At 53.5% G+C, this 11,938-nt stretch overlaps 1 protein-coding gene across 5 annotated transcripts in view; it reads left to right on the forward strand.

Annotated features, from left to right (window-relative positions):
- RGS3 (regulator of G protein signaling 3) overlaps nt 1–11,938 on the forward strand; it is a 128,746-nt gene that overhangs the window by 109,301 nt on the left and 7,507 nt on the right. For all 5 annotated transcript variants that reach the window (XM_024762166.1, XM_024762167.1, XM_024762172.1 and 2 more), the window contains 2 exons: nt 2,336–3,301; nt 11,836–11,900. In XM_024762166.1, the coding sequence (XP_024617934.1) occupies nt 2,336–3,301; nt 11,836–11,900 (1,031 nt within the window). The remainder of the gene's footprint in view (nt 1–2,335; nt 3,302–11,835; nt 11,901–11,938) is intronic.

The raw sequence follows: 11,938 nt of genomic DNA on the forward strand, positions 1-11,938 counted from the left end.
GCTGCTGAAGTTTGTTTTTCTTGAGGGAGAAGGCTCCCTGGTGGGTGGGAGACGACGGGGACTGGGCTGCTCTGGGGACTGAGATCCAAAGTGGGCTTGGGAAGAAGGAGCCAGAGGCCAGGCTTTAACCCCAGCTTAGCCCTGGGTTTTTTGTTTGTTTGTTTGTTTTTAGCCTTGGGTTTATGGGAGCCTTGGTCACTGTCCAGGCTGGGCCCTCTGTCTTCCTGTCAGTGCAGTGGAGGATCTCTCTGACCCCCTGGGAACAAACTAAGGTTCCCAGATGAGATTCCTGGATTGGGGCTCCCGGCATCACAATTGCCAGCTTCGACTCTGGGAGTTTGACCGTCTGCTTCCAGGGGTCCATGGGAAAGATGTGTCACTTTTGAGGTTCATGGCCGTTGTTTTAATCACCATGACTACCACCACCATCATCCCATTTCAGAGCTTTGGACTTTTTATAGTCTACTCTCCTGGTGTGTCACTTGGGTACATTGTTTATCCCATTTCATAGGTGGAGAGCCTGAGGCCCAGAGGGTTTAGGGACTGGCTTATCCTGGCCCCGTTGTGTGATTCTAGGTTGGCCCCTGCTCCTTTCTGGGCCTCAGCCTCCCCATCTGTGCAGTGGAGATTTGGGCTCGCTGAAGTTCCAGGGTCTGAGGCAGTGAGGTCCAAGGGGTTCCTGGGTGGAGCTGTCTTCATCCTGGAGCTGCAGGCAGGATTTCCAGGGAAGGAAGTCCTCCTGGTGAGTGGGCACCTGTCTTTGGCTGTGCCTGGGAACCAGACCCTGGCCAGATGGTCCTAGAGTCCTCTGAGGCTTCCCCTCCTGGCTCAGCAACTCTCTCTGCACCCCACCTCCCAGGGTGGTGGATGGGCAGAAACTTTCACTGTCATCCTCCCAGGCGATGCTCTTACCCACACCGGGCTTTCACATCCGCTCTGCTGCTCCCAGACAACACTGTGACCTCTGACACGTGTGTGCAGCACTCTGCAGCTGCCCCGACCTGTGGCTGGGCCACTTATTCCCAGATGTGAGGCCTGGCTGGTCCAGGGCTTAAAAGAATTCCCAGCTGCAGGCATAGCCTTTCAGTCTCTGGCAGCTGTGCAGGGGTGGATAAGTTGCTGCTCTCTGGGCCCATCTTCCTCATCGATCAAATGGGCATTTGTGGTCTTTACAGTAAGACCTCTTAACATATGTGCTGAGGTATTTAGCCCTGAAATTTTCCACCTCTGCATGTGTGCGCGTGCGTACGTGTGCGTGTGCGTGCGTAACTGTATAGTTCCCAGGGATGTGCGGCATCTTTCTCTTTCATTAGTTCTAGGTGCTGTGGCCTCTTCATAGACGAAACCCGGGCTCTGAGTAGTTCTAGGTCCAGCATTCCAAGTCCTTAACTGTGATGAGGGACCCAACCTAGCCCAGGCCTGACCGACTTTCCCGTGTGGCTATGACACTGAGACACCCCTGACTTTCTCTGAGCCCCAGTCTTCCTGTGAGATAGCTGCTTTTCACACTCCATCGAGGGCACCATTTTTCCCTTTGCAAATGAAATCTGCAGGAACCCAGCAAAAACTCCAAGGGTTCTGAGGGTTGTGTGTGAGGCAGGAAATGCTTCCTTTTTTGTATGTGGAACTTCTGAGGTTCCTCCAAACACAGTTTCAAAAGCACTGGGCGGATGATCCCTCAGTGAGGGTCCATGTGTCTGTGACATATGTCTAGTCCAGGTGTGAGCAAGTATTTTGAAGTTCTGGTTTTATTCCAGTTTATTAGTTTCAGAAAGATCTAAACATTCAGAGCAAGTTCTAATTTGAATGACTCACTAAGGTTTTTTAAAACCTTTGGTTCAGGTAGAAGATATCCTTTGGCTGGGTCCAGGATTCTCCCACTTGGTGATTGCTCTGGCTTGGGGCTTGGTTTGATTCTGGCCCATGAAGGCAAAGGCTGTCTGGCTCCTCATTTATTCACAGAGTGACTTACTCACAGAGGGACCAAGACATTTCCCTTAGAGGGCCACTGGGAAGATTATGTAAGAGGGGTTTACTCTGCCATGGCCCCTGGCATATGGTAGGAGCCAGATAATGGTAACTAACCTCTCCCTCTTCTCCCGTAAATGACCAACCATGTTTTGATGGATCAGAAGTTTCCAGCAAGGAAATAAGGGTGGGAGCCCATACTCAGTTACGCCAAAGGGACTGTCAGGTTTCCATGTGGCACTTCGGCTTTCACAGTGTAGAGTGTGGGTTTGGGTCACTGCTCGATTTTGTTTCAATCTCTGTGACATTGGCTTGTACACAGTAGCCTCCACTTGTGAGCCTTCCTCATTTTCTCTTTATTTCACAGATGTTTGAAACAGAGGCAGATGAGAAGAGGGAGATGCCCTTGGAAAGGAAGGGGCCGGGTGCTGAGGACCCCTCACCCAGCAAGGACCCCTCTCGTGGCCAGGATCCTCCTCCAGGACAAGACCTTCCACCCAAAGAGGACTCCTCTTCCAGCCGGGAACCCTCTGCTGGCCCAGAATCACCAACCAGCAAAGACTCACCTTCCTGCAAAGAATCTCCTCCGGGCCAGGAACCCTTGCCAAGCAAGGACTCCTCACCATGCCAGGAACACCCTACAGCCCCAGCCTTCTCTCCATGCCAGGACCTTCCTGCTGGGCAAGAACCCTCTCCCAGCCAAGACACTCTAATCAGCAAAGACCTCCCTGACATCCAGGAACCCCCTGCCCAGGACCTTTTGCCCCATCAAGACCTGCCCGCGAGCCAGGACCCCCTGGCAGCTGAGCCCCTTGCTAAGGAGACCACGAGCTCTGGGGACCCACCAGCAGCCACAGGAGACTCGCCTATGGCCTCCAGGCCAAAATTCGTGATCCCCGAGGTCCGGCTGGATAGCACCTACAGTCAGAAGGCAGGGGCGGAGGGGGGCAGCTCGGGCGATGAGGAAGATGCAGAAGAGGCTGAGGAGGGCGAGGAGGGCGAGGAGGACGAGGATGAGGACACAAGTGATGAAAACTATGGAGAGCGTGGTGAGGCCAAGCGTAGCAGCATGATCGAGACGGGCCAGGGTGCGGAGGGAGGCCTCTCGCTGCACGTGCAGAACTCGCTGCGGCGCCGGACGCACAGCGAGGGCAGCCTGCTGCAGGAGGCCCGCGGGCCCTGCTTCACCTCCGACACTACCTTGCACTGCTCAGATGGAGAGGGCACTGCGTCCACCTGGGCCATGCCTTCGCCCCGCACCCTCAAGAAGGAACTGGGCCGCAATGGTGGCTCAATGCATCACCTTTCCGTCTTCTTCACAGGACACAGGAAGGTAAGGGGGCCAAGGGTGGAGGGGGAGTGGGTACATAACAGGGTGGGGTGGAGGGAGCGTGCGTCCAGGAGCTGCAGGGAATGAGCCTTTGCTTTGTCCCACCTCTGTTCTTCTCTCAGCCTTCCAGTGAGCCTTCCACCCATTTGACAGAGGATAAAACTGAGGGCCAGAGGGACCAAGAAGGCAGAACCTGGACTTAAACCCAGGACTTTATGACTCTAGATAGTCTTACAGCTCCATTGTACTGGGGGAGCCCACAGAAAGTAGAGCAGGTGTATTTGGATCTAAAAGATCCAACATCATAACTGGAGAAATAGTTATAATTTACACTTGGTCCAGGCCTAGCCAGACTAGAAATCTATCAGCCAACAAGCATGACAACACATATTTCCTCTGTGCTGGCATTATTCTAAGCGATTTACAGGAACTCATTAACTCTCACAACAGCCCTGTGAGGTAGACACTGTTGTGAGGAAACTGAGGCACTGAGAGGTTATGTGATTTGCACCGGGTCGCACGATTTATAAAAGTCTGAATCAGAACTAGAATGTGGCTCCAGGGCTGGAGCTCTTAACCACTGTGCCCTTTGCCTCTTGCAAATGTTTAGAAATAGATGAGTAAGTGTTGACTGATTTCCTGCTGTGGGCCAGGCCCTGTGCTCTGTGCCACAGCAGGGGCCACACAAATGTGTGAGGCTGATCTCAGCCCGTGAGGAATGCTTTTTCCGTGTGGGCCCCGAAGGTGGCCTAACAGTGAAAAGATTGCATCACGGCCTTGAAGCCTGTTAGCCAGCTTGAGCCTGGGCTCTGTCCCTTACTAACTGTGTGGCCTTGGGTGAGTCACTCAGCTCTTCTGAGCCTTAGTGTCTTCTCTGAAAAGCAGAGATGAATAGCACTCACATCCCATGGTGGTTGAGGGTGAACCCAAAGAGCCCAGTGCCTGATGACATTCGTGCAGGCGCCAGGCGAATGCTGTGGAGGTGCTCACAGCCAGTGTGGTGCAAGGTGTTGTTATGACAACTGTTGTGAGGCCAGGCAGGTGCAGATTCAGGGAGGAGAGACCCCAGGGCCTAGGGGCACGAGGGAAGGCTTCTGGCAAAAGATGCTCCTCAGTCTGGCCTTGAAGGTTGGGCAGGTTTAGAACAAACAAAGAGGATGAGGTAGGCATTCTGTGAAAGACCATGACCTGGACAAAACTGTCTATAGAAGTCAGTTTAGCTAGAACAAGGGATTTCTACGGTGCAGGGATGGTAGATGGGTGGCACTCATTCTGCCATTTCTGACTCCAAACCCATGGCAGACATGACTAATGGATTCCAGCACATTTCCCCACCAAGTTGGGACATGGCCTCAGAAACCTTCTTAGCTTCTCAGCCACTAGCAATAAGGCCTCTGGGCACGTGGGAGGACACCTTCTGCTGAAAGGTGGCTGGGCTGGAAGGGCCGGTTGGGGCCCTCTAGAAAAGGGCCTTAAACTTTGTGTCCAGGAATTGGAACTAAATCCCAAAGGAATAGGGACTGGGTCTGTTTCCTTATCTGTAAGCACTCTGATGTGCTCCAAAATCACCAGGGGAATAGGTTATTTATTTATTTATTTTTTAACATCTTTATTGCAATATAATTGCTTTACAATGGTGTGTTAGTTTCTGCTTTATAACAAAGTAAATCAGCTATACATATACATATATCCCCATATATCCTCCCTCTTGTGTCTCCCTCCCACCCTCCCTATCCCACCCCTCTAGGTGGTCACAAAGCACTGAGCTGATCTCCCTGTGCTATGTGGCTGCAATGTGTTTTTTGGCAATCTGTATATCTTCTTTGGGGAATAGGTTATTAACAAATAGATTTCTAAGTCCCCCTACCCCAGAATCTGGAATCAGATTTTCTGGAATCAGAATTTCCAGGGGGCGGTGCCCAGACCTTGCATTTTATTATTTTTTTTGCCACACTGCGAGGCTTACAGGATCTTTTTTAATAAATTTATTTATTCATTTATTTTGGCTGCGTTGGGTCTTTGTTGCTGCGTGCAGGCTTTCTCTAGTTGCAGCAAGCAGGGGCCACTCTTGTTGCGGTACACAGGCTTCTCACTGTGGTGGCTTCTCTTGTTGCGGAGCACGGGCTCTAGGCTCCTGGACTTCAGTAGTTGCAGCATGTAGGCTCAGTAGTTGTGGCTCGCAGGCTCTAGAGCGCAGGCCCTGTAGTCATGGCGCATGGGCTTAGTTGCTCCATGGCATGTGAGATCTTCCCAGACCAGGGCTCGAACCTGTGTCCCCTGCATTGGCAGGCAGATTCTTAACCACTGCGCCACCAGGGAAGTCCCAGACCTTGCATCCCCTCAGGGATTGGAACGTTCCCCATAGTTTGAGTATCACCATCTTAGGCCATTTCTTGAGGCAGCTTCCATAGGAAAGAGTCCAGACCTCTGTCCTACTGAGGTGAGGCTTCAGGCTGACTCAGGCCAGGCCTGGACACTCTCCTCTGGAGGACGGCTGAAGTCTAAGGGTTTGCCGCCTACCTTGGGCCTCCCAATTTCAGTGCCCCTACCAGACCCTTCCAAGTTATGTCCCCTTGCTCCACTACAAATATTTACAGACAGATAAATTCACGTACATTCTCATGTACATTTCTAGTTCCCTAAATCCGCTGATCTCAGCTCCTATTTTGGGGCAGATACTTCCACCTGGTAGTCCAGCAGGCCTGGGCCAGCTCTCTCCTGTCTCAGCTTCCTCCTTTGGGTGCCGAAGGTTCCCACTGGCATCCTCCCCTCCCCCACCCTCTTTTGGCCTGTAGCTTCCTTTCTTGGGCTTGAGTAACTGAGCTGGCAGGGACCTCAGAGGCTGCCACTAGCCCCTTGGTGGCTACCCTTCCACGTGGCTTCTGCTTGCCAGGCCTCAAGTCCCTCATCATCGTTCATATCCTGCTCCCTCCAGACAGCCAACTTCAGTAAGAAGCTAACCCTTGTCAGGGGGAAGTGAAGTCTAGGCTGGACAGGTACCCTGGTCTCCCTCCACCCCTCACTGGCAGTGGGCCTTGGGCAAGTCCCTGCCCTTCTCTGTCCCTCAGTTTCCTCATCAGTAAAATAGGTATTATCAGAAAATAATATTGATACCTCCTTCATAGCGTTGCTGGGAAGATTAAAGAGCCTGCCTCGGGTAAAGTGTTCAGGGCAGTGTCTGGCACTCAGCACCTGCTAGGTGCTCCATAAATGGGAATCGTGTTGATGATGATGGTGATGATGATGGTGATGAAGGGGGGGAGGGGGAGGAGGATAGCAAGAGTAGTAACGGTTCTCCCAGCATTCACTAGGCGCCTCCAGCTCCCCGTGCTAGCCTTCACAGCACTGCCGCAAGCTGGGACCAGCTGGACTCATCTTACAGCGGGGAGCCTGAGGCCTAGGGAGAAGGGTTTGTCCCAGGCCACGTGGTGATGGAGCTGGACAGTGGCCTCACCCTGTCCAGTTGTCTCTGGCTCTACCCCAGACTCTGCACGCCTCTTGCTGGTGAGGGGCAGGGTGTGGGGGGATGGCAGCCGGGGAAGGCGACGGGTTTTCCTGTCACTTGCATCTTCCTGGCTTGGGCCTGGCTTTCCAGGGGGTGGTCCATGGATGCCAACAGATCACAGTTTCCAGGCAAGAGGTGAAGAGGAGAGGGATGAGGTCTTCAGGCTGTGGAGTCAGACGGGCTGCATTCATGTTTCAACTCTTTCCTCCCTCCTGGTCCTGAGACCTAGGCCAAGTTATGTTTTTTTCTCTGAGCTTTAGTTTTCTCTTATAAAATGGGAATGTTAAGTCTTCACGGAGTTGTCCCAGGGCTTCAAGAAGATTGCAGCGTGTTGACAGCTCTGTGCCCACAGTAGTGATCCTGTCATAGAATGAGACCCAGGAGGGCCAGACAGAGCTGGCGTGGCCTCGGGCCTGTCATTGTGCTGCCGTGTGGCTAAGCTGAGGCTGGCCAGAGCGCATGCTGCCTATCACAGGGGTGACAGTCCTTACGTTACTCCTCGCCTCACCTGTCATTCCTCCCTCTTGTACACTGAGTGATTTCTGCTGTGTATAGGACTGTCTGAACCAGACGGACCTGAGAGATGGTCCACTCGGCCACGATCATCTTATGGATGGGCCGCCTGAGGTCTAGAGAGGAAAAGGTCCCCCAGGCTTTTCCTGCGGGTCATCCCCTGAAGCTGGCCCCTTGTGCTGGGTTGCGTTGTCTCACAGCGCCCTCTGCTGCCAGACCCCCGCCTTGCCGGCTGCCCCCTGGAGGTCTGGCAGAGCAGATCCAGGGGCCCGTGTCTGTCCTTTTCCTGGAAGCCGGGGGAGCTCCAAGAGTGTCTGTGTCTCAGCCCACGCCGCCGCCATTGAATTTCACGCCAGCCTGGCCTGGCTTGGCCCAGGATCACGGGTCATGCTTTGACAGTGAGGAGAAGAGGCTGTGGCCCCTCCCTGGCTGTGCTTCATTCTCCCCTCCTGCAGGAAACCGGCTTGGGCAGAGGCTGTCAGCCGAGGGTGCCAGCCCTGCTGCACTAAGCTTACCACCTAGGCTGCAGGTCAGACAAGAGGTGCCTTCCAGCTCCAAGACGTGATAATACCTTCTCGCCTCCTATTTTTAAAAAGCCTAAAGGACTATTTCCTCTGTCTAAACAAATAAGTGTAGAGTTTAGCTCCAGTGTTTCTACAAGGTTCCTTGGGGTCTGCCAGGATAGTCTGGGTCAGAGAGAGCAGCCAGGTGTGGCCAGGTGGCCCCAGAAGTCAGATCAGGACCAATAGGAGAAATCAGGTGAGGCCCTGCTCACGGAAAAGCCCTCAGTCATGGGTGGGCTCTGGAGCCAGACCTGAAATTCTCTGCCACTGGCCAGCTCGGAGAGCCCAGGCAAGTTACTGGACTCCTCTGGGCCTCAGTTTCCTCAGCTGTAAACTGGGGGAAATAAACAGCAAATAGCCCTTAGAATTGTCGAGAAGGTTAAATTACAGTATGATATGGCGCCGTAGCAAACTGCCTGGCATAGAGAAAATAACAGCAGTAACCACCGTAGCGTATGGTTATTGAGCACTTCCGGTACCAGGCACTTTCGCATGTGTTCATTAATCCTCATAACGGCCCTGTGAGGTAGGTCCAATTATTGTCCTCATCTTACAAACAAAGAAACTGAGGCACAGAGAAGGGATGTAATTTGGCTAAGGTCAATTAGCTAATAAGTGACTGAGCTAGGATTCAAATCCAGGCAGTTTAGTTTTTTATTATTATTGTTTTTTAAAGTAAATTTATTTTATCTTTGGCTGTGTTGGGTCTTCGTTGCTGCACGTGGGCTTTCTCTATTTGCGGCGAGCGGGGGCTTCTCTTCTTTGCGGTGCGGGGGCTTCTCATTGCGGTGGTTTCTCTTGTTGCAGAGCACAGGCTTTAGGCACGCAGGCTTCAGTAGTTGTGGCACACGGGCTCAGTAGTTGTGGCTTACGGGCTCAGTTGCTCCGCGGCATGTGGGATCTTCCTGGACCAGGGCTCGAACCTGTGACCCCTGCGTTGGCAGGCGGATTCTTAACCACTGCGCCACCAGGGAAGCCCCTCAAATCCAGGCAGTTTAGCATTTAACTCTTAACCATGACTATTATTATAGTTATAATTACAATATGAATTATAATTACTCTTCTAGTCCCTGGAGGTGGCCAGGGGGCTGGGCAGGCTCCAGGGATTTCTGTCTGGAGTGAAGGGAGGGCTGAGTGGTTCTGGGTTCACCTCCATTCGCCTTTCAGCAGGGAGGGCCATGGAGCAGAGCAGGCAGTGGGGAGCAGATGGGAAGGAGAGGCCCCTTTGTGTGCTGGGCCCTGGGCAGGCCTCGCTGCAGCTCTTGGAGACAGGAGGCTAGGGAGCCACTCTGAGGCTGGAAGTCAGAACCCTGACTCTCTGTCTCAGTTTCTTCTCTTCCTGGCACACAGCACCCCTTGGTATGTGGGTTTCGCTAGCCGCTTTGGGGGCCGACTCCCAGGGCCAGAGTTCCCTGGCCCCTCTGTCAGGCTGATTGGTGAGGGCCCGACCCTGGAGATGACCCCCTCCCAGCAGTGGAAGGAAGAGCCCATTTCCCAGCAGTGCAGAGGCTAGGGGTGCCGGGTGGGGCGGGAGTGGTCCCCAGGCCCATTGTGTGGGGCCGATAAAGTGCGGAAGCTGAGGTTAAATGGGAGGAAGCCCAGTGCTGGCGGCCCTTTCCCACGGATGGGGGCTTCAGGCACGGCCCAGCCAGCCCAGCACAACTGTGACCTGTGTGCGTGGGGTGGCAGTGACAGCGTCCACTGGGCTGTGAATGCTGGCGGTCCCCGATTACTGAGGGCGCCCTGTGTGCCAGGTTGGGCCTTGGGGGCCCAGACTTTATCCTGGTGAATCTCTCAACAGCGGGTTGGGTGGCCGTCACCATGCCTCTGCTAGAGCTAAAGAAGCTGAAGCTGAGAGGCCAGGAAATGTCTCCAAAGTCAGTAGCAGCAGGATCTATACCCAGGCCTGGCTGCAAGCTGTAGATCCGGAATCCCACACCACAGATGGGCGTGTGCCTGTGAGTGCACGCACACACGTGTTTCCAACCTTGGTAGGGCAGCGTTCTCAGGAAAGAGGCAGCATTTCCCCTGAGTCTTTCATTGAAGACATTCAAAATGTGCCCCATCCTCTGCATTTAACTAGCAGCGTCCTCTGCAGAGAAGCACAGGCCCTGACTTCAGACAGCCTAGATTCCAGCTGTCACTTAAAGGCTGTCACTTAACTCCTTGGGCAGGTGACTTAACTTCCCTGAGGTTCTGTTTACTTTATGGACTGGCTCTGAAGAGTAATGAGATGGTGTCTGGATAATGCCCATTCTGAGGTCTGGCCTATAGCATGAGCTCCATGAATGAAGCTATAATTCATTCATCCATCCATCCATCCGCGGGTGGTTGCACCACTGAGGCTGGTAGCTCCCCCTGCTGGCTATATCTGGATTAAGGCCACTTTTCTTGCCAGAATTGAGAACGCAGTATTTTAAGGTTTAGCCCATCTCCTTTATTTTACAAGTGAGGAAACTGAGGCCCAGGGTATGGCTCATGAGGAGTCCGAGCTGCGATTCACATCTGGGTGCCTTCTGTCTTATCTTAGGACATAGTGTCCAAGCCCAGCCTCCCCTTAGCTCTACCTCCTCCAATATCTCAGAGCGTCTCCTGTACTCCCGCTCTGGAGTGGCACTGTGGAGGCCCTGGTTTCCCCTGGAGGAGGCTGGGCACACACAGGCAGGGCGACAGAGGGCGGGCGGCCCCAGTAGAGCTGGTGGGAGCCTGGAGTGGTCTGGAGGAGGCGAGGAGTAGCAGACTGGGAGGAGGTAGAGACTGGGCAGAAGAGGAGAGTGTTCCAGGAAGGGGGCACAGCACAGGAAAAGGCAAGCAGGTGGGGGTGGGCTCAATGGAGCCCCGGGGAATAAAGTTGCAGGCCTTGGATCAAGCAGTGAGGCCTTCAAGACACATCATTCCCAGCCTGCTTTCGCTCCCCCTTGATTCATTCATTCATTTAACAAGTATTTCTTGAGCTCCTAACGTATACCAGGCCCAGTCAAGGTGACCCAGACAGAGGTGAAGGCAGACAGAGCCCCTGCTCTGGGGAACTCACAGTCCAGTAGAGGAGACAGGTTTGGAAGAGGCCATGTTGGTTATAGTGGGGACCTCACAAGGGGTGAAGGGGGCACACCCTTGGTCTAGGGGCCAAGGAGGGCTTCCCAGGTGAGGAGGCATTTAAGCAGCTTACCCAAGGTCAGGTCTTTCCTGAGGCTGGGTCTTAGGAGGAAAGGGAGGTGGGAGAGTCATAAAAGCATCCCTCATGGAAGGAATAGCACATGCAAAGCCCGAGGTGAGGGGACCGGGCTGTGAAGACTTTCCTCTGACTAGAGGGCAGTTTGAAGAGGTTGCTGGAGTAGGGGTCGGGCTCTCCAGAGAGATAACCAAAGGAGTTGTAACTGAGGTTGTTATGGAGCTTTCTGACCAGATCCTAAGACGGTAGACCCTGCATGTCGTGTCAGGGAGTTTGGACATTATCTCGAGGGGACTCGGGAACCATGGAAAGCTTTAAGGCCAGAGAGGTGCTCTCCCGTGTGATGATTTACTTAACACACTGCTGACCAATCCCAGGTCTATTCGAAACCTCAGAATCCTGAGTTTAGTCATTATGATCTCCATTTTGAAATTTAAAGCACTAGAGGCTCAGAGAGGGACAGCAATTGGCGAAGTCACACAGTAGCATCTTCACTGAAGCTTCCTCTCTGGCCTGCCCTACTGCCATGAATGCTGTGTTTCTGGTTTCTCCCGCACAAGTTGTGTATCAGGAGGAGACTCCTTTGGGTGGAGGCTCTGCTAAGCCTGCCACACTCCATGGACAGACTGCTCCCTGTAGTGGGGTCTCCCCCCCACCTTCTTCAAGGGGTGGGAGCATGGAGGTGGGAGTGGTTTGTAGGAGCTGCTGGATCCCTGAGCCTCTCTTTGCTCAGGCAGCAGCCCCTGGGTACCCAGACTGCAACGTGTCTGTGTTTTCTCTGCAGATGAGTGGGGCTGACACAGCTGGGGACGATGATGATGCCTCCCGGAAGAGAAAGAGCAAAAACCTGTACGTTGGAAAGATCCCTGGTCCTCACCCTAGTGATC

This window comes from Neophocaena asiaeorientalis, unplaced genomic scaffold (genome assembly GCF_003031525.2).
Source record: "Neophocaena asiaeorientalis asiaeorientalis breed wild unplaced genomic scaffold, Neophocaena_asiaeorientalis_V1.1 scaffold78, whole genome shotgun sequence".
NCBI classification, from domain to species: Eukaryota; Metazoa; Chordata; class Mammalia; order Artiodactyla; family Phocoenidae; genus Neophocaena; species Neophocaena asiaeorientalis.